Below are 27,365 nucleotides of genomic sequence, written 5' to 3'. Positions count from 1 at the left end.
TCTCCTCACCATCTCATGTCCCATCCTTGCCTCACCATCCATTGCTGAGCCCCCCTCCCCTCTGATTTCCTCAGGCCCCGCCCCTTCTTCCTCTTAGTGTTACTTTGTAACTCTTCTACTCTCAGCTCGCGCGGAGTCCAGCCCACCCTTCCTGGGGCTGGGGGGCGGACCGGAGAGGGGGGTGAGTGGGCGGGGCTGGGCGCCTATTCTCTGCCATGTCTTCATTTCCCTGGGTGTGGTCAGCGCTCAGAGTGTTCCGTTAGCGGAGGAATTCCCCCAGTCATCTCCGACCCCGGTTCACAGTGTCTTCATCCCGCCTTCCCGTGTATGGAGAGGAGCCCATAGACTCTGCAACGACTTACCGAACTCCGACAACATGCCTAAAACGGTAAGCTACCGATCCTTTTCTCCATCTCTGCTAAACTTTCCATCTGTGGGGTGGGGGCCATGAGGCTCCCGTTCTCAGCACATGGGGGGGGTCCTGATCTCCTCCCACCCACCCCCCCCAAAAAAAGTAAAAATCATCATAACTTGATAATAACGATTGTTATTTCTATGTTAAAGTGACCCCAACACTCCTAAAAAGTGCTAAAAAGTGACTTAAAGTGATCCAAGGTCAAAGGTCGTCAGCGCCCAGCCGAAAATAGTAGACAGTTGGCATTCTGGGGGCACGGGTGTAAGATTGAGGCTGGCTGTTTGTTGGTGTTTACCGTTTTGGGTAGTTCGAAAACTTGCCCCCCCCCCCCCCCCCTTCTGCACTATGGTTTCCCTTCCTTGCCTCCATGTCCTGTATTGACGGTCACGTTATATTATCTGCCGCCTTTCTAGTCTTTCTTGTGTTAGAACCTTCATGTGCCTGGTCCCCCGTTTAAATGATAGGTATTCAACCCTTTGAGTAGTTCGAAAACTTGTCCCCCACTGTGGTGCCTCTGCCTGGTTCCTATCTTCTGTATTGACAGAGTCACTTTAATATCTGTGCCATCATTCTTGGGTTCCTGGAAGGGCTAGACCTTGTCGAAGGATCATTCAATTATGAGAGCTTTAGTTGCCTGGTCCACCGTTAGGTATTCAACCTGGGTAGTTCAAAAACGTGATTCCCCTCACCAACTCCTATGTTCTGTATTGACTGAGTCACTCAATATCTGTGCCGCCATTCTCAGCTTTCTTGGTTCTTGTTTTAGGCTCTTCATTTATGGGTACTTCAGATCCCTGGTTCAAAAATGCTGCCCGCTGTGGTTCCCCCTCACTGACTCCTACGTTCTGTATAGACGAAGTCACTAAAATATATGTGCCACCATTCTTGGTTTCCTGGAAGAGTTAGACCTTGTTGAGTATCTTAATTTTTGTGAGTTTCAGGTGCCGGTCCCCTGTTGATCTGAAGGTGGCTGTTGTAAGTAAACCGTACTTTGGGTAGTTGGAAAACCAACTTCTCCTGTGGTTCTCCTCCCTGGCTCCTACGTTCTATATTGACAGAGTCAGTCAATATATGTGCCACCATTCTTTGCTTTCTTGATCCGTGTTAAATGTTCTTCTTTCGTTTAGGGAAACTTTGAGTGCCTGGTCCCCTATTAAAGTGACTTTGGCCATTGTTGGTATTCAACACTTTTCTGCATGCTGTAGTTCCCATCCCCTTACGTTCTATATAGACAAAGTTACTAAAATATATGTGCCACTGTTCTTGGTTTGCTGGAAGAGCTAGACCTTGTTCAGATCTTAATTTTTGTTGGGAGTTTCAGGTGCCGGTCCCCTGTTGATCTGATGGTGGCTGCTGTAGGTAAACTATACTTTGAAAAACTACCTTCTCCTGTTGCACTGTGGTTCTCTTCCCTGGATCCTACGTTCTGCATTGATGGAGTAATTTTACTACCTGTGACACTATTATTGGCTTTCTTGATCTTTGGGGAAGGTTCTTGATTTAGGAGAGCTTTGAGTCCCTGGTCCCCCATTGAAGTGACACTGGCCATTGTAGGTTTTCAACCTTTTCGGTAGTTCAAAAACTACGGTAGTTCCCCTCCCAAACTCCAACATTCTGCTAGATTTTGAGGGATCTTCATTCATGGGAACTTCAGGTGCCTAGTCTCGTGTTGACCACTGTGTATTGAAATTACACTAACTGTTATAGGTATTCAGCACTTTGGGTAGTTCCAAAACATGCTGCCCCCTATCCTACTGTACCCTGTGGTTCTCCTCCCAGGCTCCTATGTCCTGTATTGATGGGTTCACTCAGTATCTGTGCCACCATTCTTGGCTTTCTTGAAGAGCTAGATCTCGTTGAAGGATCTCCATTTATGAGCACTTCAGGTGTCTGGTCCTCCCTTTGAGCATTTTGTGTTGAAATGATGTTGGTGGTTTGTAGGAAGTTCGAAAACCTGCCCCCCCCCCCCCCCCTGTACCTGGCTCCTACATTCTGTATTGACAGAGTCACTTAGATATTTGTGCCACCGTTCTTGTCTCTTTTGATAGCTAAACCTTGTTGAAGGATCTCCACTTATGGGAGCTTTGGGTGGCAGGTCCTCCATTGAGTGCTTTTTTGAAATGCCAGCCATTGTGGGTATTAAACACTTTGGGTAGTTAAAAAAAAAACTTGTGCCCCCCCCCCCCCATCCCACTCTTATACCTTGTGCTTCACCTCATGACACCCTATGTTCTGTGTTGACAGATCTGTGCCATCTGGGTGCCTCGTTGGCTGTGGCCAGGACACAGTGATAAAATGGGGGGCCAACAGAGTCACTATAAATCGGGGGGGGGGGGGGGGGATAATCTGGAATTTGGGAGGCAGTAGAGTCAACTCCATTGAAAACCACTAGAGAGAACCTCCAAAAAAAGTTATTTAGCAGCTGTAATTTAATTTTGAGGGAGCATTGGTGACCTGGCTCCTGGGATTTGTCCAGTCCTTCATGGATGTGATGATACAAAGCATCCCCATGGATAGGAGGGGCCCCTCTGGGCTCTGTTAGACATGCTTGTAGTTTTTTGTGGCATTGTAGTCCTCTGGAAAGGGATGTCCTGTGGTCCTAGTTCCCTTGTTCTCAAAATTAGTTGCTGGCCTTGTACTCCCAGTAGAACCAGTCTGAGGTCTGTGTGGTTACTGGTATCACAAGGCTGTAGCCTGGCCATAGAATGGGTGTTTTGTTCTGTGGCAGTTTTTGAGGATAGAAAGGGTGGCTCATGAGGGCTATAAAAGTTCTGCACTTCAGATTGTCAAGTTTTTAGTTGTTATTTAATCATTGGCTACCTGTGTATTGCTCTTAGAAAATGTTTACTTCAAACTAGATGTCAACCCTCACTTACGCTTTCGTTCATGAAGGAATCCTAGCTATACCTTTCCGGGTCTCCGGGAACCCCTGCTAATAAATATCATAAGTACAAGTCGTGGAATGGCCAGTGGGTAGAGTGCCCCTTACGTTGGTGGCCAGTGGGAAGGATTACTTTTATAGCCATTGAGAAGAAACCCCTCTTCACAGATAAAGAGATTACTGTCAGTGGTTCTGTATTTAAGGGTTGAAATTGCTCACAAAACCTGGCAAACTGTGGAGAAACCGTAAAGTTCTGCAGAATATTGATTAAGGGTTAACTAGATGAAGTCTAGTCTGCCAAAGCAATTTTGTATCCTAAAGAGTCATAATTTTTTTTCCTTTTACAGAATACTTTGTACTCTTTTTCTCCTTGTTACATCTTGGTGCTGCTGATCTCCTGCAGTCTCTTTACAACCAATTCCTGTATACATGCACTCCAGGGATGGTGTCATAGCATTTCTAAGGATGGTGTTCCTTATGGTGACTACATTGGATCATGCTTTTGTAATGTGTAATGAAATGGCCAAATAGTAGTTGACGGATGACAACTCCGGAGCCCAATTGGCAGTGAGTGACAGAGTGTTGTCATTTTATAACAAGAAGTGCTTATACAAGGATCTTCATGGCAGGACCACCAGGGATTATTTTAATGGAAGCTGCTGATATAAAATGAAAAATTGCCTTCACAATTACATTAATATGTCACTTTTAGTGAAACTGTCCAAATAAAGCCACATAGCTCAATAATTGCCCTCAGTCCCGATTGTTGGGCCTTCATTTGTCTGCACTATCCAACACTACACAGTACAGAACAGCCCTGGTCACGTGCGATCTCTAATAAGCAATTAAGCATGCATGCTGCTCACTCCATTCGTTCCTGTAGCTGGGGCTGCGATCTTCTATATCCATGCAGGGGTGGTGTCATCATTGGTGCATATGGTGCAACTGCACAAGGGCTCCCTTGGGATTCAGGGGACCATTTTAAACAGTATTCTGGTCAGGCTGGTGCTGGGATCATCCTGTAGACCTGAACACTGCTGACCCGAAGCTCAATTCCCAAATATTCACAAAAGGATTACCATATGGCCCATAGCTTGAGCTTCAGCTTGACAAGTGTTGTGTGTGTTTTTTTTTTTTTTTTTTTTTTTTTTTTGTCCTCCATATATTGGTGGGAAGACTGCCCCTTACCTTTTTTTGGCGGCCTGTGGGAAGACTGCCCCTTACCTTTTTTTGGCGGCCTGTGGGAAGACTGCCCCTTACCTTTTTTTTGGCGGCCCGTGGGAAGACTGCCCCTTACCTTTTTTTTGGCGGCCTGTGGGAAGACTGCCCCTTACCTTTTTTTTGGCGGCCCGTGGGAAGACTGCCCCTTACCTTTTTTTGGCGGCCCGTGGGAAGACTGCCCCTTACCTTTTTTTGGCGGCTCATGGGAAAACTGCCCCTTACCTTTTTTGGCGGCCCATGGGACGATCTCCCTGGTGTAAATGGGGCCTTAAAGTGCAGAAGATACCTTGGTCATAAGTGGCTCAAATGTCAACGGAATTTGCCATTCAAGCCATCGATGACCATGCTGACGCCAAGAAAAACAAAAAGTTGGCAGAGCAGCGACTGCCAATTGGCCACAGTCACTGTTTGGGTATTCTGACAGCCGCGGGCCCCTGCTGTCAAATACAATAGACGGCAGCAGGAGATTCTCAAAGGACATCTCAGCAATGGTTGTCCCCATATGTTTCTAATAATGGTGTCCTTTGAGGGACACTAGTGGTGGTTTTTAGTCATTCCACATTTGCACCATTCATCAGAGAGCAATTGACAGGTAGGTAAGAGGAGATACAATGGCTTTAACCCCTTGGACTCTACACTAGCGCGCCGCAACCGCATGCATTGCATGGAGTTGCAAGGTAATTGCAGAGTGGTCCCAGTCACTTGACTGGGTGGCAATCGGCCAGTGGGAATGTGCCTGGCTTTGCACAGAGGGAACAAAATGAAATTCCACATATTTAGGCATTAAAGCGCATTTTTTCTCATATTTTATTTATTTTACTGATCTGAATGTACTATATTTCTTTACACAGGCAAATATCCCTAAAATAGTGGCGTGTCTTAGTTTAGCAAAAAATTTAAATATTTGACCAAATATATTTATTTTTCAATAATAAGTAGTAATAATAATTTATTATTATTATTATTATTATTATTATTATTATTATTAATAAAAAAATTATATATACTCCTTTTTTTTTTTTTCCTTTAGCCGTCCATCGAATGGCGAGTGACACTCCTGTCTGCACCGCCAATGTAAAGTGCCTCATCTGCTGCTCGAAAATCATTGGTTGCTGGGACCGTGGGCGTCTTGGCAACCAATGACATTGCGTGTGCACCCCGCCCCCTGCTGCTGTCTGTCATTCGGCTCCTGCCTCTCCCTCCTGCCAGTCCACGAGGTAAGACGTGGCATCATATGCACGTCCCCTTCAGCAGGACTCCCAGCGCAGCTCCCGCCCCTTGCAGCTTGCTACCACTGCTGGCTCCCGCTCCCTGCCTTCCCTCCAGGTTTTTTGTGGGGTGTGAGATTTACAGGGGCTCGCTGATGGGCACACTTTCTCTTAAGAGGCAAGCTGATGGGCACATATTGTTGGGGGGGCACTCTGGGCACATAATGTGCCCAGAGTGTCCCCCCCAACATAATGTTGGGGCACTCTGATGGGGGCATCTGATGTAAAAGGGCACTCTGATGGGGACACTTAATGTAAGGTGGCAATCTGATGGGGACACCTGATATAAGGGGGTTCTCTGACGGTAACTGATTTATGGGGGTAGTCTGATGGGGACACCCAATGTAATGAATTACTCTGGTAGGGGCACCTGATGTAAGGGGGGAACTTGATTGAGGACATTTACAGAGTATTACCAGCGTGTGTGGAGGAAACCATAACAAAAGCGCCATAAAGCGTGTTTTGCACCAAGGGAAAGAACACATTCAGGCTCGGAATTCTACTAGTGTGACTTTTCATGTGATTTGGCACTGAAAAGTCGCATGACAAGTCGTACCCCATGATTTCCAATGAGTACTGTTCATATCTGTGCGACTTCAGAGTAATCCTTGGACTACTTTGGTCCCACTTTGATGCAACTTGAGATCCATAGACCTCAAGAATACACAGGCATTGCTGCAAGTCGTGGCTAAAATAAAATCGCGCGACTTTGGGAGACGTAATAGTGGAAGCATAGCCTCAATCTTTCATAGCACAGACTTGAGATTCGGACCTCAGGCCGGAAGTAAATTTTAGTGACTGGACCTCCTTGAATTTTAATAAAAAAAAATAAGATTTTTTTTTTATATATATTTATTTATATTATAATTTTTTTTTTTTTTGGATTAAGAGGGCCCTGGTCAGAAGAGCTTACAATCTAATGTGCGTTTTTTTTTATATGTCCATAGAGAGATCTATTCCATCCTATCTGGTCTCCCTCTTGAATATTTGACATTCTGGGAACTAGGAGACTTTCACATGTATGCGTGTTTTTTGAGCAGGAAATTGGTTCCCGGAGAATCCAACGTTCATACATCTGTAGCATCTGCCAGGGTCCTCAAAGTACAACAGTTATAGTGAAATGTAACGCTTTAGGAAATGAGAAGTATTGCTTTTTCGTCCCATCGTCTGATTTATGGGTCGGCTGTATGATCATTTGGGTTGGTGATCAAGGTTTGGGAGGGCTTCGTCTATTAGATGTGACTTTTCGCGGTGAGTCATTGAGGATTGGGGGCGTTACTGGGCAGGGTGTGGTTCTGTGGGGGATGGGAGGTTCCAAACTTTCCCGCATTTAGGGAAGACAGTTGAAGCGTTCTGTATGGAGTGTGATTCTTGTCTTCTACTGAAAGGAAGTGACCAACATTAACCCAACGTTAACCCTGCACTGCAAAGCTGGAGGTTCTGTTTATCGGTGAACATGCCGCCATCGCCCTGAATGTGACAGCTGTGTACGCCATACTTTTTTTTTTTTTTTTTTGTGAAGAAGCAAACCTTGGACGATATAGTTTCCCAAAGTATAAAAAAAAAAAAAAAAAAAAAAAAAAAAACGATTTCCGTGTTTATATAATAAGATCATTTGTGGTGTTTTTTTATATCTCGGTACTACTGATCTCCTGTAGCAGCCAAAAAATGTAGTTCTCCTCAGCCTTCCTCTTGGGGTCCATGTTGATGACTATTTGTAGAAATTTCATGCACAGAAGTTTACATTCAGAAAATACGTCCGATTTGCGTCATTTTACAAAAGCACATTCACTTGTATGGCCGGCTGTACGCGTCACCGGCTCGGGAAAGTGCTTGGAAATGTACGCTAGGCTCATCAGATGCCTACAGATAACCATATGCATGAACCCTTACGCTGGCCATACGTTATTCAATTTTCTTGAACCTTCACCTACGGAGTGCAAGGGCCTGCCTGAGTGCATACACATTGAAATTGTTTAGGTCTGATCTCCTCCTATTATTCACTTGTCGACCACAATCTCTATATATGTTGTGGTTTACCTTCAGACCTCATGGAAGTGGTCCAAAGAGCTAAATAGCCACTGGATCACTTTCGGAAGCGGAGGGAGGGGACTTACCGCTGGATCACTTTGAGAAGTCCCTTACCCCTGCTCCCACTCGTTGCTCGCTGGGGTTTCTCGTTTTTATAGCAGCGCATCAAAGAAAGGATCCGATTGGTTGCGCGGCTGGCCATAGATGTTCCCAGACACCAGATAGTCTTTGATTGTCTCTATGATCTTGGCTGACCAGAGCGACATCATGATGCCGCTTCCGGTTTAGGGTTCTATCTCTTATATTCACCGACCGACACAGCTCCTCTCTGTAACAAAATGGGTTGTCAGCCCTATCCCTGGAGATTACTAGGCAAGTTGTAATACAACACTTCAGAACTTTTAGTTCCACCCATGGTGCGGTCCCTAGGCTACAACCCCACAGCCTGCTCAGGCAGAACTCAGTTTTTTCTTGCCTAGTGAGGAGATAAGACCTAGGAACCCTGCGGGCCCATAGGTCCGTGTTTTTTTTTTTTTTTTTTTTTTTTTTTTTGGTGCAGAAGCTTGGCTTTTTGTGCAAGATGAATGATCCTCTGATCTTCTATCAACAGCCGGCTGGGTGACAGGCTGGTTCGCTTATCCTTTGTAGTCTCCCCAGTCCGGCCATCGAGCGTGTGCAGGTCGCAGCTAAGGCTCGGCAGGCCATGACATACCTCAGCTCCAGAGGTTGTAGTGGGCTTTATGCTCCGGGGCGTACATATGACCGGGCTTCTGATGTCTACATCACAGTATGCCGAGGCCAGTAGTCTTCCCTGTACTGATCAGGAGCTGACTACCGTGGAATATCTCCCAGCTTCAGGACTGGTAAGTACAGCCCTCCATGCCTGGCAGGGTGGAGCAGCTGGGCATTCCCTGGGAGGTTGATTTGGGGGGGCCCCCTCACCCCCCTCTTCTCTCCCCTGTCCCTGTACATGGGCTGTACATGTGCTGAGTGGGGGGTGTGTGTGTCTGGGCTCTCACCTGGGGGCTTTAGCTGTGCTGGGTGCCTTAGTCCTGAAGCTTAGTCCCGCTGGATGCCTGTGTAGTCATGCCCCTGTGTTGGTGCAGCTCTGTGCCTGCCACATGTTTTCTCTAGTCCCTCATAGCGCTGTTCAGCGGCCATTTTAAGTATGGGCAACGGTCAGACTGGCTTTTGGCTTCAGTCGGCCATTTTCCTGGTGATTCCCTATTGAGAACACCGGCGGCCATTTTCTTGTAGCCGGACCACGTTTTTGTGCTCTAGCAGCTGCCCCTGTGCCCCCTGATTCCTGTTTGGTCATCACAGGGTGCTGGGAAGGTTATCCTGTGTTCTGAACATGTGTATTTGATGGCCCACCGATCGTTCACCAATCGTGCGACCGTCCGGCCACCGACACAGTTTTCTGCTATATCTGCATCTGGGACCTCTGGGGATCATCAGGCATTGCGGTAATACAGCACGGAACGGCCCAGAATGGTGAGTCCAGCGGGTTAGAGCCCCTCAGCCAGCAGCAGGAGGGTGGGACTGTCGCTGGCCTAAGTCCCCTTCGGGTGGCAGACAGGGTAGGGTCAGCATGGCTTCACAAACTGGTGTTTCCAAAATGACTTTCAGGATAGCCACCCGAGAGATCATGGCTCCACCTCCCACAGGAAACACCTCCTCCATCAGAGATTTTTAAGGGAAGTCTCCACGCAGCCTCCTCAGTTTCTTGTGTTTCCTCCAGCCTGGAGGAACACCTCCGGTGGGAGCCATGATCTCTAGGGTGGTCCTAGAGGTCGTGGTGTCTCTCACCTGAAACTTTTTTTCTGTTTGCAGGAGCTGGTGCTCCCATTTGCCTCCCAGCGTGGACGGCGGCATGGGTTCTCTCTCCTCCTTCCGTGCTCAGGGAGAGCCAGCATGCCGGGTATGTCTTCTGTCCCCTGGTCAGAGTGGCGGCCGCATTTATTTGAATCTCCCGCGTGCAGCACATGCTGCATTGCGGGAGAGCAGGCGCTCATCTCAGGCGGCCAAGAGGGCTGGGCTGCGTCCTTCGGGAATGGGGGCAGGACAGATCTAAGCTGTTAGAGGAGCCTGGAACATCGGGGGAGTCTAGAGCCCAGCAGTCTCCCTTAGAACCGGGAGATTCAGTTGCTGACGGGGGGAGGTTTGTCCCAGGACACCTCACAGGATTCCTTTTCACTGGCCCTAGAGGAGTTGGACTCTGAGAAAGAAGAAGAGGACGCAGCTTCCAAGTACAAGTTGTTGTTGGATGAAGTGGGAGGCCTCCTTAAAGTGATTTATGCCACTTTGGGTATTGAAGAGGAAAAGGAGCTTTCCTTACATGATCGAATGTATGCGGGCTTAGGAGATTCCAGATCTCGCACCTTCTTGGTGCATTCCCTGGTGTCCGACATGATAAAAAGAGAATGGTTTTAGCTGGAGAAAAAAACTTTTTTTTTTTTTTTCCAGATCACACAGGAGAAGGTTTTCTTATGAAGAAAGCCTAGACCTAGTGTGGAACAAGGTTCCAAAGCTGGATTTAGTCTTTTCCCAGCTATCAAAATCAACGGATCTAGCTTTTGAGGATATGGGCACTTTAAAGGAACCTATGGTAAGAAGATGGATCTGCTTCTGAAAAGGGCCTGGCAGTCGGTGGTGATGAATTTGAAACCAGCCATGGCAACGAACTGTGTGGCAAGGAATCTGGACCATTGGGTTAACCAATTAAAATCTCACATTGTGGCTGATTTCCCCTAAGCAAGAGATCCTGGATTCCTTTGCTACTCTGTCCACGGCTATTGCCTATATTGCTGATGCCTCTGCGCAATCTGTCCGCAGCCGCCCGGACCAATTCGGTTAGATGGGTCTTGTGGCTGAAGACTTGGCCAGGGGACACGACCTCGACAAATAGGTTATGTGGCATACATTTTTCGGGGGATCTATTGTTTGGTTCAGAGTTAAACTCTATTTTGGACTGAACGGCGGATAGGAAGAAGTCCTTTCCCATAAAGAAAAAGCCGGCGCAGGCACGTAAACGTTTTTTTCGGGGACCTAGGGGACAAGCTGAGCATAGGATGCAAAATAGGAGGAAGTCTTGGGCGCAGAAGCCCAAGGGTAAAGGGTGAGTCCTCCTCAATCCACCTGCGTCCACCTCTAAGCCACAATGACTCTAGTCAGAGTAGGGGGGGAGACTTTGGGGGTTTCTCCCTCAGTGGGAGACCATTACTCAAAATCTATTTGTTTTGAGGATGGTTTCCCAGGGTTACAAAATCGAGTTTACTGAGTTTCGCCCTCAAAGATTCCTGGTCACCAATGTTCCCAGGGACCCAGTCAAGGCCCTTCCTATGAAGTCCCTAATTCAGTACCTGATGTTTCAAGGGGTTGTTTTACCGGTCCCAGCAGAGGAGCTAGGTCAGGGATTTTACTCTTATGTGTTCCTGGTCAAGAAACCTTCGGGAAAGTTCCGTCTAATTTTGAACCTCAAAGGTCTAAACGGGTCAGTGCGGTACGAGAGGTTTCAGATGGATTCTATTTTTCAGTAAGAAACCTCCTGTCCCCGGGATGCTATATGGCATTTACAGGATGCGTACCTCCATGTCCCGATTTGGAGCGGGTCTCAGAGATATGAGGTTGGCACTAAGGGAAGGGAGCAAGGTCATTCATTTACAGTTCAAGGCCCTCCCTTTTGGTCTGTCGTCATCCCCGAGGGTATTCACCAAAATTATGGCAGAAGCATTAGCGCCCCTTCATCTGGGGGGAATCTCTGTGATTCCTTATCTGGACGATTTATTATTTTTTTGCCCAGACCAGGGAGGGGTTGCAGAGGGATCTCGACAGAGCTTGCGTCCACCTAAGGAAATTAGGTTGGATCATAAACCTTCAGAAGCCAAATCTGGTGCCCGCTCAGGAAGTGACATTCCTGAGGTTTCGATTCAGCTCCATAGACCAAAGATCTTCCTGCTGGAAGAAAAGGAGAAGCTGGTCCAGGGGGTAGCTCAGTTACAATGCAACCAGCCCCGACCCATCAGGAAGGTTATGTTGGTATTGGGGACATTGGCCTGCTAGAGGTTTGGGATCATTGTCAGAGCTCTCTAGACGATCTGGTGAGGATCCCCACCTCGGTAAGAAGAGGTCTGTGGTGGTGGAGAAACCCAGAGCTGCTTTCAGAGGGCATGTTGTGGTCCTTTCCAGTCCAGGTGTGGCTGACAACCGACGCCAGCGCCTGGGGTTGGGGGGCCCATGTAGACACCCAGTGGGTCCAGGGCTTATGGTCCATAGAAGAGGCACAGAGGTCCTCAAATTGGAGGGAACTGAAGGCAATGTGGTTCAGAAGCAACACGTGAACAGACAGTGAGGAACTAGAAGCAGGGCACTGTAGGTTGTAGCAAAAGGTATCCTGGGCTGGGCAGAGGGGTTTACTCGATCCTTGTCAGCAATCCACCTAAAAGGGTCCCTGAACAAAAAAGCAGACTTTCTCAGCAGGAACAAGGTCCTAGAGGCAGAGTGGCGTTTGAATCCAGAAGTCTTCAGACTGATCGGAGAGAGATGGGGTTAGCCAGAGGTAGATCTCTTTGCCACTCAGGAAAATGCCCAGGTCCCTCTATTTTTCTATAAAAAGAAAGTGTTGCACTAAAAAAAAACATATGTGCAAAATGTGACAATTGTGACTTGTGTATTTTGCCAAGTACAAATTCTGACAATTATTTATCAACCATAAACACGATTAGTGCAAATATAACATATAAACATATATATGAAAAGAAAGTCCTTTCGTGAAAAGTCAAATGCAATCCCCCTTGGTGCAGAATGAAGAAATGAAAATGTCCTTCAATCCATAGAAATATTGATCATAAACACCCTGGTGCCGACACCGCCACACAGAACAGATGTAAGCTTACAGACTCCAATTGGCACAAGCGAGCGTACGCTCCAAGGGTCAAATGCGCTTTAATATCATACAACTGGAGGACCCTCCAGCTGGAAAGTGTTAAGACTGGAAACTCTAAGCTGAAAATCGCTTCTCAAACCAAGTTGAACACAAAGCCAATAATCACAGAACAGGTCACACTCCCCAAAAGGAACCATGCAGAACGAAAAGATGGGGCCAAATAGCGTAATTCCGTAAAACAAACTACTTTATTAAAAAGTTATCACACTTACATTTAATGTAGTTGAGCGCTTCTCACATACAAATTGGCAGCAGTGGAGTACTCCGACGCGTTTCGTCTCCTTGGACATCGTCTGGGGTGTCCCTCCACTGCTGCAACACTTACTTATATAGCAAAATGATTGGAATTCCTCCTCCCAGTGTCACTGCAAGTCACTTCCGATTTAGGCCCAAAGATGGCCGCCCCGCGTGTGTTTCAAGCCTCTTTCTGGAGAACAGAATGTAAACTCCACCTCCCTTATCAACGATCATTTGTTTCAAAACAAAAGGGGCCAATGATGATCAAATAGTACATTGTAATACCAAGATGTGTACTGTTGATCCCCCCCAAATTGTAAAACGATCAATGGTTTAATCTTTCTCAGCAGGAACCGGGTCCTAGAGGTAGAGTGGCGTTTAAATCCAGAAGTCTTCAGACTGATCGGAGAGAGATGGGGTCAGCCAGAGGTAGATCTCTTTGCCACTCAGGAAAATGCCCAGGTCCCTCTATTTTTCTCCCTAAACAGGCACGAGAGGTCATTGGGAGTGGACGCCTTAGCACATGGCTGGAATTTTCGTCTAGGCTATGCCTTTCCCCCGTTTCAGTTGATTCCCTGGGTGTTAGGGAAAATCAGGAAGAGGAAGCAGGGGTAATTCTGATCACCTCCTTTTGGCCCAAACGACCATGGTTCTTGGCCCTTCTCCAGATGCAACAAAGCCCGTTCTGGCATCTCCCTCTAAGACAAGATCTCCTCCAGCAGGGCCTTCTTGTCCATCAAGACCTAGCAAAATTAAGGCTTGGTTTCTGAAGAGCAGCTCTTGAAGAAGAAGGGGTTCTCAGGCAGGCTGGTTGTTACCTTGTTGTTCAGTAGGAAGAAAGTTACCAGGGCAATATATTTTAAATGCTGGAAGGTGTTTCACTCTTGGTGCAGGACTTCAGCTAGGTCACCGAGACAAATTTCTTCGGTTCTGGAATTCCTACAGGTGCAGATAATAAGTTAGCAATCGGCACCCTAAAGGTGCAGGTGGCCGCTTTAGGGGTCTTTTTGGAGAAACCTTTTGGCATAGGACCCTCTAATCAGGTTCTTTAGAGCTCTTTCTCGCTCTAGGCCTGTAGTATCTAAAAACTGCCCGGGCTGGGACCTGTCTACTGTCCTGCAGGCCAAGGGTCCATTCGAACCTATTGTTTCAGCTTCCCCGAGATGGATTACTTTGAAAAACGTTTTTTTTTTTTTTTTTTTTTAGTAGCCCGAGTCAGTGAGTTGCAGGCATTATCAATCAGGGAGCCGTGTTTATTTATTTTTATTTTTTCCGGACATGTTAGTCCTTAAAATAAACCCTAATTTTTTTGAACAAGGTGGCATCATTTCAAAATCGTTCCCTGGAGATAATTCTCCCTACATTCTGCTCTGATCCATTGGGTAAGAAAGAAGAATATTTCCACACCTTGGATGTTAAGAGGGCAGTTCTAAGTTATTTAGAAGCCACTAAAGACTTTAGACAATCGGATGCTCTTTTTGTTTCATTTTCCGGCACTAAAAAGGGAAAGCAGGCATCCAAAGGGACCATAGCCAGATGGCTGAGAATGGCAATTTCGGAAGCATATTCCTGTGCTGGGCAGAGGAGTCCAGTGAATGTCTGGGCTCATTCCACAAGGGCTACAGCGGTGAGTTGGGCAGAGAAGGCTAGCGCCACCCCCGAACAGATATGTAAGGCTGCTACCTGGTCAAGTCTAACGACATTTGCCCGCCATTATAGACTAGATCTTTTATCGGCTGGGGATCAGGCTTTTGGAAGGAAAGTCTTACTGGCTGTTGTCCCGCCCTGAATGGAGAAAGTCTCGGTAATCCTCTCGGGTGGCTGTCCTGAAAGTCGTTTTGGAAAATTCAAGTTAGACTTACCGGTAACTTGTTTTCTCGTAGACTTTCAGGACAGCAATAACCCGCCCTGTGGTGTATGTGATTTGCTGTAATACTATGTTTTAACTGTCGCTTATGTGTTGCAGCAGGGGTTGGAGAGTCTCTACAAACAACTGAGGAGGCTGCATGGAGACTTCCCTTTAAAAAGCTCTGATGGAGGAGGTGTTTCCTGTGGGAGGTGGAGCCATGATCTCTCGGGTGGCTGTCCTGAAAGTCTACTGGAAAACAAGTTATTGGTAAGTCTAACTTGAATTTTCTTCAAGTTTGAAATCCAGGCAATTGCAACCGGGTCACCTGTGGACTGTGCGGTCCCTATGGACACCCTTACGGCGGTCCTCAATTCGTTCATTGCCAAGATCGAGGCGGTGCGTGGGTAGAAAGGTGCTAAAAAGCGGACCCTGCCCCCCCCCCCCCCCCATCCTCTGGGGAGAGCTCTGACGCAGACTCGGGTCCTGCTGAGGCCAGTGACCCCTGTTCTGTCTTGTCAGATGATGCTGACCAGGACCGTTCGGGCAGTGAGGATGAGTCCCTGTCTGGGTCCATGCGCGACAAAGTGCTAGTTGGAGCACTTATCACAGCTGTGCGTGATACCCTGAAGATTCAGGAGCCCTCTGCTGATGTACCGGTCTCTTTTGGGTCCCACAAGCCAGCACGTTCACCTAAGGTGTTCCCGTATCTGACTTATTTTGATAAGTCCATTTACAAGGAATAGGGTCGCCCACAACAGACCTTTTCGGTCCCCAAATACATGGCGGTGCGTTGCCCCTTTGAGAAAAGCCTTCTCAAGAAATAGTCGGCTCCTCCGATCGTGGACCCCCCAGTATCCAGGTTAAACAAAGTAACCACAATCCCGGTTGAGGGGACTCCTGCATTCAAGGATCCCACAGACAGGAAGGCCGAGGCGGTGGCTCGTTCCTTGTTTATGGTTGTGGGGTCAGCTGTGCGACCTGTACTGGCATCCGCACTGGTGTCGCAGACACTGAGTGGGCAAAAGTGTTGCACCGTGAATTGGGAGAGCAACAGGCCTCCCCTGTCTGTGTGGAACTAGCAGACCAACTAGTGCAAGGCCTTAAGTACGTCTATGATGCGGCCCTGGATACTCTCCCTCTGTTATCCAGGGCTTTAGTGTCAGCTGTGGTGCTGAGGCGCCTGATTTGGTTGAAATGCTGGTCTGCTGACCAGGCATCCAAGAAAGCCCTGACGGATCTTCCCTTCCTTGGTAAGTGGCTCTTTGGAGCCTCGCTAGATGACATTATTAAAAATACCACTGGTGGTAAGAGTACTCTACTCCCACAGGCCAGGAAGGCTAAGGAGCCACGCCGCAGGCAAGGGCCCTCTTTTTCCGCTCACAAGCGGCTTTTTTGTCCGCCCGGTGCTTCGACAAAACCTCTGCAGCCCGACAGGACGCCCACGGACGGTCAAAAACGTCCCTGGAACTGCAAGCCTAACAAGCCTGCGAACAAAAGTGCTACCGCATGAAGGTTTGCCCCTCCCATGTCTTGGGTGGGGGGTCACCTTCGGGAATTTGCAGCCCGGTGGTCCTCCTGGTTATTCGACCAATGGGTCTGCGATCTGATTTCCACAGGCTACAAGACAGAGTTTCTCTCTTGGCCGCCAAACAGATTCTTCCCCTCCAGCATACCCATATCCCCAGTTCGCCGGGCGGTGAACGCTTCCAGGGATTCTACTCAAATCTGTTTGTGGTTCCCAAGAAGGAAGGGGTACGTCCAATCTTGGACTTAAAAGCCCTCAATCACTTTGTAAAAGTGCAGAGGTTCAGAATGGAATCAGTTCGCTCAGTAGTCGCTGCACTCCATCAAGGGGACTCCCTGGCGTCCTTAGACTTCCAGGATGCGTACCTGCACATACCCATATGCCTTCGGCATCAAAAATGTTGGCAGTCGGGCAAGCCCATTACCAATTGGTGGCTCTTCCCTTTGGCCTGGCATCAGCCCCCCGAGTCTACCAAAGTACTGACTCCAGTATTGGCTTTGCTGCGACAACGTGGGATCGCGATCGTGGGCTACCTGGACGATCTCCTCCTGAGAGCATCTTCCGCCTCAGAATTAGAGGAGGATGTGGCGATCACCATGCAGACCCTGCAAGAATTTGGGTGGCTGTTGAACCTAAAGAAGTCGGTGATTGTACCGACTCAGCGTCTGGAGTACCTAGGTTAGCTATTGGACTCCAGGGAAGCGAGAGTTTTTCTCCCTTCAGACAAATTGCAGACTCTCAGATCTGCGGTCAAACTACTGATGAACCGCAAGTGGTCGTCGCTCCGCTTTTGCATGCGAGTGCTGGGACTCATGGTAGCCTCCTTCGAGACGATACCTTATGCCCAGTTCCACACCAGAGTACTGCAGAAGGAGATATTGTTGAAATGGGACAAATCTCAGTTGTCCCTGGATTGACAGATCCAGGTGAGCCAGCCAGTCAGGGACTCTGATCTGGTGATTCAGTCCGGAAAATCATTCCTTCCTCTGAAATGGACGGTGATCACTATGGACGCCAGTCTATCCGGCTGGGGTGGAGTGATGGGGATTCAGTCGGCTCAGGGCCTCTGGTTGATGGAAGAATCCAAGTTGCCGATCAATCTGCTCGAATTGAGAGCGATCAGGCTGTGCCTCCTACACATGGTCGATGAGTCTTCAAGGGCGTCCGATCAGGATAGTCTGACAACGCCATGGCTGTGGCATACATAAATCACCAAGGGGGAACAAGGAGCTCAGCCGCTGCTCGGGAGGTCGCTCACATACTTCGGTGGGCAGAGCGACACATACCGATCCTGCCGGCCATTTACATCCCAGGGGTGGAAAATTGGCGGACGGAGTCGACAGATGCTGGACCCAGGAGAATGGGCATTGCATCCGGAGATATTCAGGCTGCTGTGCCTGAGGTGGGGCACACCAGATGTGGATCTATTGGCCTCCCGTCTCAATCGGAAGGTGCCAAGATTCGTGTCCAGGACTAGATCCGTGGGCAGACGCGTCAGATGCGCTGGTGGCTCCGTGGGATCAGTACCAGCTGATCTACGCCTTTCCTCCACTGAAACTGTTGCCACGCCTGCTTCGCAGAGTGGAAGCCGAGGGGATTCCCATAATCCTGGTTGCCGTTGTGAGGGGACCTCCTATCTCAAGGTCCAATCTTTCATCCTGCTTTACCATCGCTGGCTTTAACGGCATGGCTATTGAGAGCCAGGTGTTAAGGAACCGGGGTCTGTCTGACTCGGTGATTCCAGCTATGTTGAAGGCACGGAAATCTTTTTGGAAGATATACAGTCGTACCTGGAAGGCCTACATCTCCATGTGTGAAGAGAGGGTGGCATCCGCGTTCCTTTTCCATAGCAAGGATCCTGCTGTTTTTCCAGCAAGGAGTAGACCAGAGATTGGCATTGAGCACCATCAAGGTTCAAATCTCAGCCTTGGCTGGCTTCCCCCCCCCCCCCCCCCCCCCAAACGACCCCTGGCATCGCACTCCTTGGTGAGTACCTTCGTTCAGGGGGTACGACATGTGCGCCCACCGTTACCCCCATGGGATTTGAACCTGGTGTTGTCGGCGCTTCAAAAACCGCCATTTGAAAATATCAGGGAGATTCCCCTGTTGACTCTTTCCCAGAAAGTGGTCTTTCTAGTGGCCATCCCATCGGCCAGGAGGGTTTCGAAATTGGCAGCCTTGTCCTGCAAGTCGCCTTATCTGGTCATCCACAGGGATAAGGTGTTGTTGCGCCCGCAACCGTCCTTTCTACCGAAGGTGGTCTCGGCTTTTCATATCGATGAGGACATTGTTGAGTACCATCGTTGTACCCTAAGCACCCCACAGAGGTGGCCCTTGACGCTGGTGGCTGGCCCAAAGAAGGGTATGGCAGTCTCGTCTGCCACCATATCCAGGTGGATCAGACAGATTGTAGTACAAGCCTACACCTTGAAGGGGCAGGTGCCCCCCTTTCCGGTCACAGCCCACTCTACGCGGGCAATCGGAACATCTTGGGCCTTCCGACACAAAGCGTTGGTCGTTCAGGTGTGTAAGGCGGCGACCTGGTCATCTGTCCATACGTTTACCAAGTTCTACAAGGTAGACGTCAGTGCATCGGCTGATGCCTGTTTTGGCTGCAAAGTTTTCTCTACGTGTAGTTGCAATTTTATATATGCAATCAAAAATTTTTCCTGGTTTTTCAATAAAAACGCAGTACTGTTATGTTAATGCACTGTTGCATTACTTCCGCAAATGGTTGCGGTTTTGGGGATCACTCCTGTTGAGGATACCCGGTTATGTGGTGGTGTTTTTTTTTTTTTTTTTTTTACACACTGCTGTTTTTTTGTGGGTTTAGTTTCACTAGTTCCCACTTGCCATGGTGGATGACATTTTTATGCTCATTTTCCCACCCCTTGTTTGGCACTGCTTGGGGACGTCCCATTTTGTTACAGAGAGGAGCTGTGTCGGTTGGAGAAAATAGGATTTTTGTACTCACCGTAAAATCCTTTTCTCTGTAATTCACCGAGCTACACAGCACCCGCCCTTCCTTCCTTCTTCTTTTTTTTTTTTTTTTTTCTTTCTCTTTACGTTATACTGCTTGTTGACTGAGTTCTGCCTGAGCAGGCTGTGGGGTTGTAGCCTAGGGACCACCCCATGGGCGGAACTAAAAGTTCTGAAGTGTTGTATTACAACTTGCCTAGTAATCGCCAATGATAGGGCTGACAACCCATTTTGTTAGAGAAGAGCTGTGTCGGTCGGTGAATTACAGAGAAAAGGATTTTACGGTGAGTACAAAAATCCTATTTTTGCTTTATTAAAAAAATAAATATAAAATTTATATATATATATATATATATATATATATATATATATATATATATATATATATTTATATATTACATTTTATATCTTTTACTTTCAAAGGTAGAGAAGAGTTTCTACCTTGATGCTAAGTTCACCTATGCGATGCGGGAACCAGCGCGATTCTTGTGCGGGTTCCCACATTGCAGGTGTCAATACAAAGTTAATGACCCCTCCCAAATTGAAACGCAGTGCGAACTGCCAAATGGTGCATGAATAGGATGACATGGGGGTGAACGCCTTTTCGATCCGATTCCAGTGCGGACCAAAGGACCATTCTGGTGCGATTATAATGCAAATTCAGCCATACAAACTTTATGGCTGATTTCGTCTAGCACAAGCATCGCATGTGATCTGCACAACAATGTCATGCTAATCACATGCCATGTCTGACATCACAATAGCGTGAACCCAGCCTAAATTGGAACTATTTTTATTTTATTTTTTTCATTCTGGGTAACACAAGGAAGGGTTATAACCCGTTTTATTTTATTTTACCATCTGTGTCCCGTTGCGGAGATTTCTCTTCACTTCCTGTCCCCATAGCCAAATGGGAAGTTAGAGGAAATCCCTTAAAATTAAGGAAATTCCTTTAGCACTAGTGTCCCCATTAGAAGATTTCCCCTTTATTACTTTTCTGGGGGGACAACCCAAAATTTTGGGATTTTCTTTTACTTTTCACTTTCAGTGAACATGGTAAACAGAACAAATAGAGAGGGGAATCTCCTTAACAAATTGAAAGGGGTTCTCTGCCTTTTTGGTTATACTTTAAAGAGGACCTGTCATCCGTTGTTCTCTATTAAATTAGATGTTTACTTTCCACTCTCCTCCCCTTCTAGTTGTTGACCCGGAAGTGATGTGTGATGTTGCTTCCGGATCTGAGTTGCCAGTTTCCCCGTCATCAAGGGAAAGCATGATTACATTCAGTGGAGCACAGGGGAGTCTAAAAGACCCTGCATGTCTCATTAAAGAGAACCTGTCGCCAAAACAAATCTTCACATATGGATTTTCACATTATGATGATTTTGTTCTCGCATAACGCCTCTGACGCCGTGTGAAAGCCACAGGGAAGTCCCTGTGTGTCAGAGGGGGGCAGGGTCACTGTGTGGACCTGCCCTCAGTTATAAAAGAACTGTCGCCTGCGACTAGGCGTTATACGGTGGGAGCTTCCCATGGAGGTGGGTCGGTCTTGGCTTTTAAAAAAATAAAATAAAAAATAGACTTGCCCCAAGTTGTGTCTGGTATTTTCTACTATTTTGACACTTTTTTTTTTTTTTTTTTTGTGAAATGGTAGGGGTACATTTTTACCCCGGTACCATTTCACACGGGGGGGGGGGGTCCCTTGTTAAAGGGGGGGGTTCCAGATTATGATAAGCCGCCCGAAGACCCACCGGGCAAGGGTTGTGGGGATGAGGCCCTTGTCCCCATCAACATGGGGACAAGGTGCTTTGGGGGCTACCCCAAAACACCCTCCCCATGTTGAGGGCATGTGGCCTGGTACGGTTCAGGAGAAGGGGGGGGATGCGCTCTGTCGTCCCCCACCTCTTTTCCTGCGGCCTGTCAGGTTGCATGTTCGGATAAGGGTCTGGTATGAATTTTTGGGGGGGACCCCCCCCCCCACGCAATTTATTTTTAAAATTTTGGTGTGTGGTTCCCCTTAAAATCCAGACCTATTGGGTCTGATATGGATTTTGAGGGGGGCCTCTACGCCTATTTAATTTTGGCATCGGCCCCTTAATATCCATACCACACCCTGAAGGGCCTGGTATGGCATTTGGGGGGGGGGGCGCCTATGCAATTTATTTTTTTAAATGTATGTATTTTTGGTTCGAGGTTCCCCTTTAATATTCATACCAGACCCAAAGGGCCTGGTAATGGACTGTGGGGGAATCCCATGCCGTTTTTTTTTTTTTTTTTTTTTTTTTTTTTTTTTTTTTTTCAATGACTTTTATCTTTTTTGCCAAGACCGACAATTCATTATAGCCGCGAGTACTTTTTAAATTACTTTTTTTTTCCTTTTTAGAAATATCATTTTGTGCAGGGACTGTTCTAAACACAGGAAAAAAGCTCCACTTTACAGGCATACTATAGACACCCCCCAGGTACGAAAATTTAAAGGAATATGTGACTTTTATTGTTTCACTTTAAGCATTATTAAACTCACTGCTCCTGAAAAAACCGACCGTCTTTAAAACTTTTTTTTTTTCAATTGATACATGTCCCCTGGGGCAGGACCCGGGTCCCCAAACACTTTTTATGACAATAACTTGCATATAAGCCTTTAAAATGAACAGTTTTGATTTTTCATGTTAATGTCCCATAGACTTTGACGGTGTTCCAGTAGCTTTCGAATTTGCCCCGGATACTGCATATTGTTTGGTGTTCTGCAGAACACCCGAACAAGCAAAGTTCAAACTTTAGGAGTCGCAAGGGCATCCACAACCCAGGAGAGATGATTGAGTACACTTACCAAAAGGCAGCATCAACCAAGCATGTAGCAATACTGGTCAGGATGGTAGTCACAGAGACAGTATCTAAGAGTAGGGCAACATGTGGCAGTCTCTGTTCCAGTTTAGGCTGGTGCAAGGACTGCTGATCCTTTAAGCTCCAGCTTAAACTGGAACATAGAATGCCACACGTTATATGGATGGGGAAGAGGTAGATGTTAGAACAGGATCATGCACTGCAGATGTTGAAGTCTATGATTTGAGTATTGCTACATGCTTGGTTGATGCTGCCTTTTGGTAAGCATATTCAATCTTCTAGGTGCTGGATGCACTTTCCGTGGTGACTCCTACAGTCAATTTTTGGATTTTTTATTTTTTCCTCCCTATCGCCATTTGAAATTAACTTTTTTTTTTTTTCTCCTATTCACTATTTGGACTATTTAGACGATGATGGTTAAGAAATGGTATTTAACGTTTTCTCACTTTGGGTTAAATTGGCTTCAGTTTAGTTAGAAGGTCTCAGTTTTGCCATATGGACCTGACATTCCTTTAAATTGTTGCGCCCCCCCCGATTTGAGAAACATTGATTTCATACACTCGGTAATAGTCATGAATTTTTGTTGAAGGGATTAGCATTCTCTGGTACATTCTTGTTTGTTTGCATATAAATCAGCCGAAAAAACCCAAAATTGCTACTTGCCGCTGCTGAGAGAATGCTATTCTTTGTGAAAGGCACGTCCTTATACATAGACCAGCCTGACATTATGCTGAATGGGGACATTAGCATTATTTGGAAGGCTAAAGGCTCACAATCCAAAAAAAACCCCCACTAAACTCTATAGTTTCTTTTCTGGGCCAGATTTGATTTCTATGATGTGAGCTAGGCAAGCCAACAACTAGGCAGTACCCAATGCTGCTTTACCTCTTCTCTCCCATCCCGGCATCCCTTAACACCCAATTGCTGTCGTGGTAGTCCCGTGATTGAAAGCTGGACCCACCGGCTGCCGATCTTTCTTTATTCCGGACCAAGAGCCATTTTTGTGCCGGGAGCGCGCTCTCAGGGCATGCACACCGGCTGCCTAGTGACGCATATGTTCGGTGTGTAGGTGTTGGCCCGCTCTTTTACCACCAGTTGGGCAGCCAGCCGCAAAAGGGTTAGATTTACTTGTTTGGCGAGTCCACCCAAACAATTTCTGATTTGGGATAAAGTAACCCTGTTGCTGAGTTAAAGTAAAAAAAACACCCTGCAAAAGAAGAGCATTAATACTTGCCCTTATAGGGATCTTAGTAGTTCTGAAGATTTGACACCAATGATGGGGCACAATTGTTCCCACTGACACCAATGATGGAGTGGTGTTTTTCTCCGCCGATGTCAGGACCTTTTCTACTTCCAAGGGCTACAGTCCCGCCCTCCTTAAGTCAGAGGGCAGCCAGCTGGCCCTTGTTTAGAAAGTTTGTAGATTCCTGATATAGAATAGCATGAATCAGGAAAATGCCATGTAATGGCCACTAGATGGAACTACCTCCTTTCTTTCTACGAGCCAGTCTCTGTCCTTGGGACACAGCCACATAGCTCTCCATGGGACCGCCTCTGGTCTTAGGACACTGATTTATATAAATTTTCTATTGGATGTCTCTGATCATATTTGACCATGGGATACAATTTCTATGAGTTTGCCTTTTGATTGTGCCTGGCCTCGGGACACAGACACCAGCTCCGCCCTTGTGACACAGCTGCATAGACTTCTATGGGAGTGTCTCTGGGTTTGTGACACAGCCACTAGAAACTTCTATAGGACTGCCTTTGATCGCCTCTGCTCTTGGGACATAACCACATGAACTTCTATAGGACTTTCTCTGATTGTCTCCTGTTTCGGAACACTGCCACATAGACCTCTATGGGATTGTGTCGGGCCTTGGAACACAGCCACACATAGATTTCTATGGGATCATCTCTGATAGTATTAGACCTCAAGACAGTCAAATGGGCTTCTATGGGACCATCTCCGACCTTGGGGCACAGCTACACAGACTTCTATAGGTCAGTTTCTTACCATATTTGACCTTTTGGACAGGGCCACATACTGTAGGCTTCTATTGGACTGTCTTTTGGTCATCACCACTCTTGGGACATAGCATAGACTTCTATGGGACCATCTCCAGTAGAGGTCGACCGATATGGGGTTTTCTCTGGCCGATGCCAATATTTAGAAATCATGGCGGCCGATAGCCGATATATATGATGCCGATTTTTTTATTTTTTATTTATTTATTTATTTATTTTTTTTTTTTGGGCCGATATGTTAGGCCCTTTTTTGTTTTTTTGTTTTTTTCCTTTTTTATTTATTTATTTTTTTTAATCCCCCTTGATCTAACACACCTTTCCCACTGGGGCGTTTTTCAGGCGCTTTTGGGCTAAAAATGGCACCTGTAAAGTGCCTGCAAAATGGCTCCCCTGCAGTCTGTGTGAAAGACAGAGTGCTTTCACACTGAGGCGATGCGCTTGCAGGATCTTAAAAAAAAAAAAAGTCCTGTGAGCAGCACATTTAGAGTGGTGTATACCGCTCCTCCACCACTCCTGCCCATTGATATGAATGGGCACTACTGCCGAAGCGCATGCAATGCATGCAGTGCTTCATGGGCGCATTTAACCTCTTCCTTGGCCACTAGCTGGGTTATATGTGCCCCACTAGCAGCCAAATAGCACCGCTAAAATGATGGTTTTTACCATCAACGCCTGGCCGCTCCAGTGTGAAAGCAGCCTTCATAAGTGATACAGAAAATGTCTTACATTTAAACATTTATTAACCACTTGCCGACCAGCGCACGACGACGTACGTCGATGGAATGGGCAGGCAAATGGGCGTGCATGTACATCCCTTTAAATTTGCCGCCCTGCCATCGGGAGCGTGCCGCCGGCGGCGCGCTTCCGCGCTGGTCGGGACCCCCGTGAGTCCGGTCGCGGGACCCGCGGACTCGATCGCCGCGGCATCCCCGCGATCGTCTCACGGAGCGGCCGAATGGAGAAGTGCTGTTGTAAACAACATTTCTCCATTCTGCCTAGCAACTAGTGACGCTGTTCTCTGCTCCATGTGATTGGAGCAGAGATCAGTGTTCACTAAATGAAAGCCCAACCCCCCCACAGTTAGTAACACATCCCTAGGAACACTTAACCCCTACACTGCCACCCACTGGTTAACCCCTTCACTGCCAGTGTCATTTACACAGGAATCACTGCATTTATATAGCAGTGATTACTGTATAAATGACAATGGTCCCAAAAATGTGTCAAAAATGTCCGATGGGTCCCCCACAATGTCGCAGTCACAATAAAATTCGCTGATTGCCGCCATTACTAGTAAAAAAAAAATAATAATAAATTATTAATAAAAATGCTATAAAACTATCCCCTATTTTGTAAACGCTATAACTTTTGCGCAAACCAATCAATCGCTTATTGCGATTTTTTTTTTTTACCAAAAATATGTAGAATACGTATCGGCCTAAACTGAGGGAAAAATGTTTTTTTTATACATTTTTTGGGGGATATTTATTATAACAAAAAGTAAAAAAATAATGCGTTTTTTTTTCAAAATTGTCGCTCTATTTTTGTTTATAGCGCAAAAAATAAAAACTGCAGGGGTGATCAAATACGACCAAAAGAAAGCTCTATTTGTGGGGAAAAAAAGGACGTCAATTTTGTTTGGGAGGCACGTCGTACGACCGCGCAATTGTCAGTTAAAGCGACGCAGTGCCGAATCGCAAAAAGTGGTCTGGTCTTTGACCAGCAAATTGGTCCGGTCTGAAAGTGGTTAAACAAAACAAACCTCCAATCAGTTTACTTGTATGTATGATTTAGATAAAAAAATAAAAAAAATAAAAAAAAATTAAAAAAAACCTATATATTAAATAAAAACAGGAAGTCAAAACTTTTGGACGAAAAAAAAATGGGCTAACTTTACTGTTTTTATCTTATTTTTATTTTTTAAATAGTGTATTTTTTTTTCCCCAAAAAAATGCATTTGAAAGACCTCTGTGCAAATGCCGTGTGACATAAAATATTGCAACAAGCGCTATTTTATTCCCTAGGATCTCTGCTAAAAAATATATATCTAATTTTTGGGGGGTCTAAGTGATTTTCTGGCAGATAATACAGGATTTTTACTTGTAAGCAACACGTGTCAGAAGATTTAGTCTTTAAATGGTTAAACTGAGAACTTCTACACACAGAGATGACTTCATCCATTCAAGTGTAAACATTGTATCTTTCTGTTCTTTTCTTGGCAGGCTGCCCAGAGAGGAAGAAAGACGTTTCTATGATGACTCAGGCAACTTACACTGACTTCTATTACAGAAGTAATTTCAAAGTCCCGCTGTAGTTCTAAGGCTCCATGCACACTGAAGCTCAAAAAAGCTATTTCTGGACGCCAGATTGCTGGCAGAAAACGCTGGTTGAAAAACCTGCTTTTAACAGCGTTTTATACTAGCGTTAATGAGCGTTTTACAGCGTTAGCGTTAATGGGCGTTTTTTATAAAAATACACAGAGGACACTCCAAAAATCCCACAATGCATTGAAAAATAGAATGCCGAACGCTAATGAACAAGCGTTAATGAGCGTTTGTCGTTTTTTGCCGCTGAAAAACGGCACTTTGAACGCAAATTTCTGGCGTTCAGAAAAAAGCCCATAAACTCCACTGCTCATTAAAGCTGAAAAACATCCATGTGTGCATGGACACATAGGCTAACATAGAGTGGAGTTTATGGACTTTTACAAAAAACGCCCAAACGCCAATAAACTGCAGTTTATCAGCTTCAGTGTGCATGGAGCCTAAATCAGCTTTTTATCAGCACAATTGGCCGATGCCGATTAATTAAAAAACAGCAAATATCGGCCGATATATCAGTCGACCTCTAATCTCCAGGCTTGGAACATGGTCACATAGACTTCTATAGGACAATCTGTGCCCTTTGGACACAACCACATAGCCTTAAATGGTACTGTAGTCTCTACCCATGGAACGCAGCCACATGGATATCTTCGAGAATTTCTTTACCTTTGAGGCACAGGCACATAGACTTCTCTGGCCTTAAGACACAGCCAGATTTTTATGGGGCTGTCTCTGACCTTGGTACACAGCCACATAAACTTCTACGGGACTGTCTCCTCCCTTGGGACACTGCCACATAGACTTCTATGGGACCTTCT

The 27,365-nt window shown here is 46.5% G+C and overlaps 1 protein-coding gene across 1 annotated transcript in view; it reads left to right on the top strand.

The window, feature by feature from the left end:
* Positions 1-219: 219 nt before the first annotated feature.
* Positions 220-27,365, top strand: part of LOC143942767 (moesin) — a 191,876-nt gene continuing 164,730 nt past the window's right edge. Inside the window, exon 1 of the mRNA XM_077464264.1 lies at positions 220-388. Coding sequence (XP_077320390.1) covers positions 377-388 — 12 coding nt within the window. The 5' untranslated portion in view covers positions 220-376. The remainder of the gene's footprint in view (positions 389-27,365) is intronic.

Source organism: Lithobates pipiens, unplaced genomic scaffold (genome assembly GCF_037356315.1).
Source record: "Lithobates pipiens isolate NorthernLeopardFrog02 unplaced genomic scaffold, aLitPip1_a1.2 Scaffold_1, whole genome shotgun sequence".
In the NCBI taxonomy this organism is placed as follows: domain Eukaryota; kingdom Metazoa; phylum Chordata; class Amphibia; order Anura; family Ranidae; genus Lithobates; species Lithobates pipiens.
The sequence above is the reverse complement of the archived record's forward strand: the minus strand, read 5'-3'. Positions and strand labels throughout refer to the sequence as shown.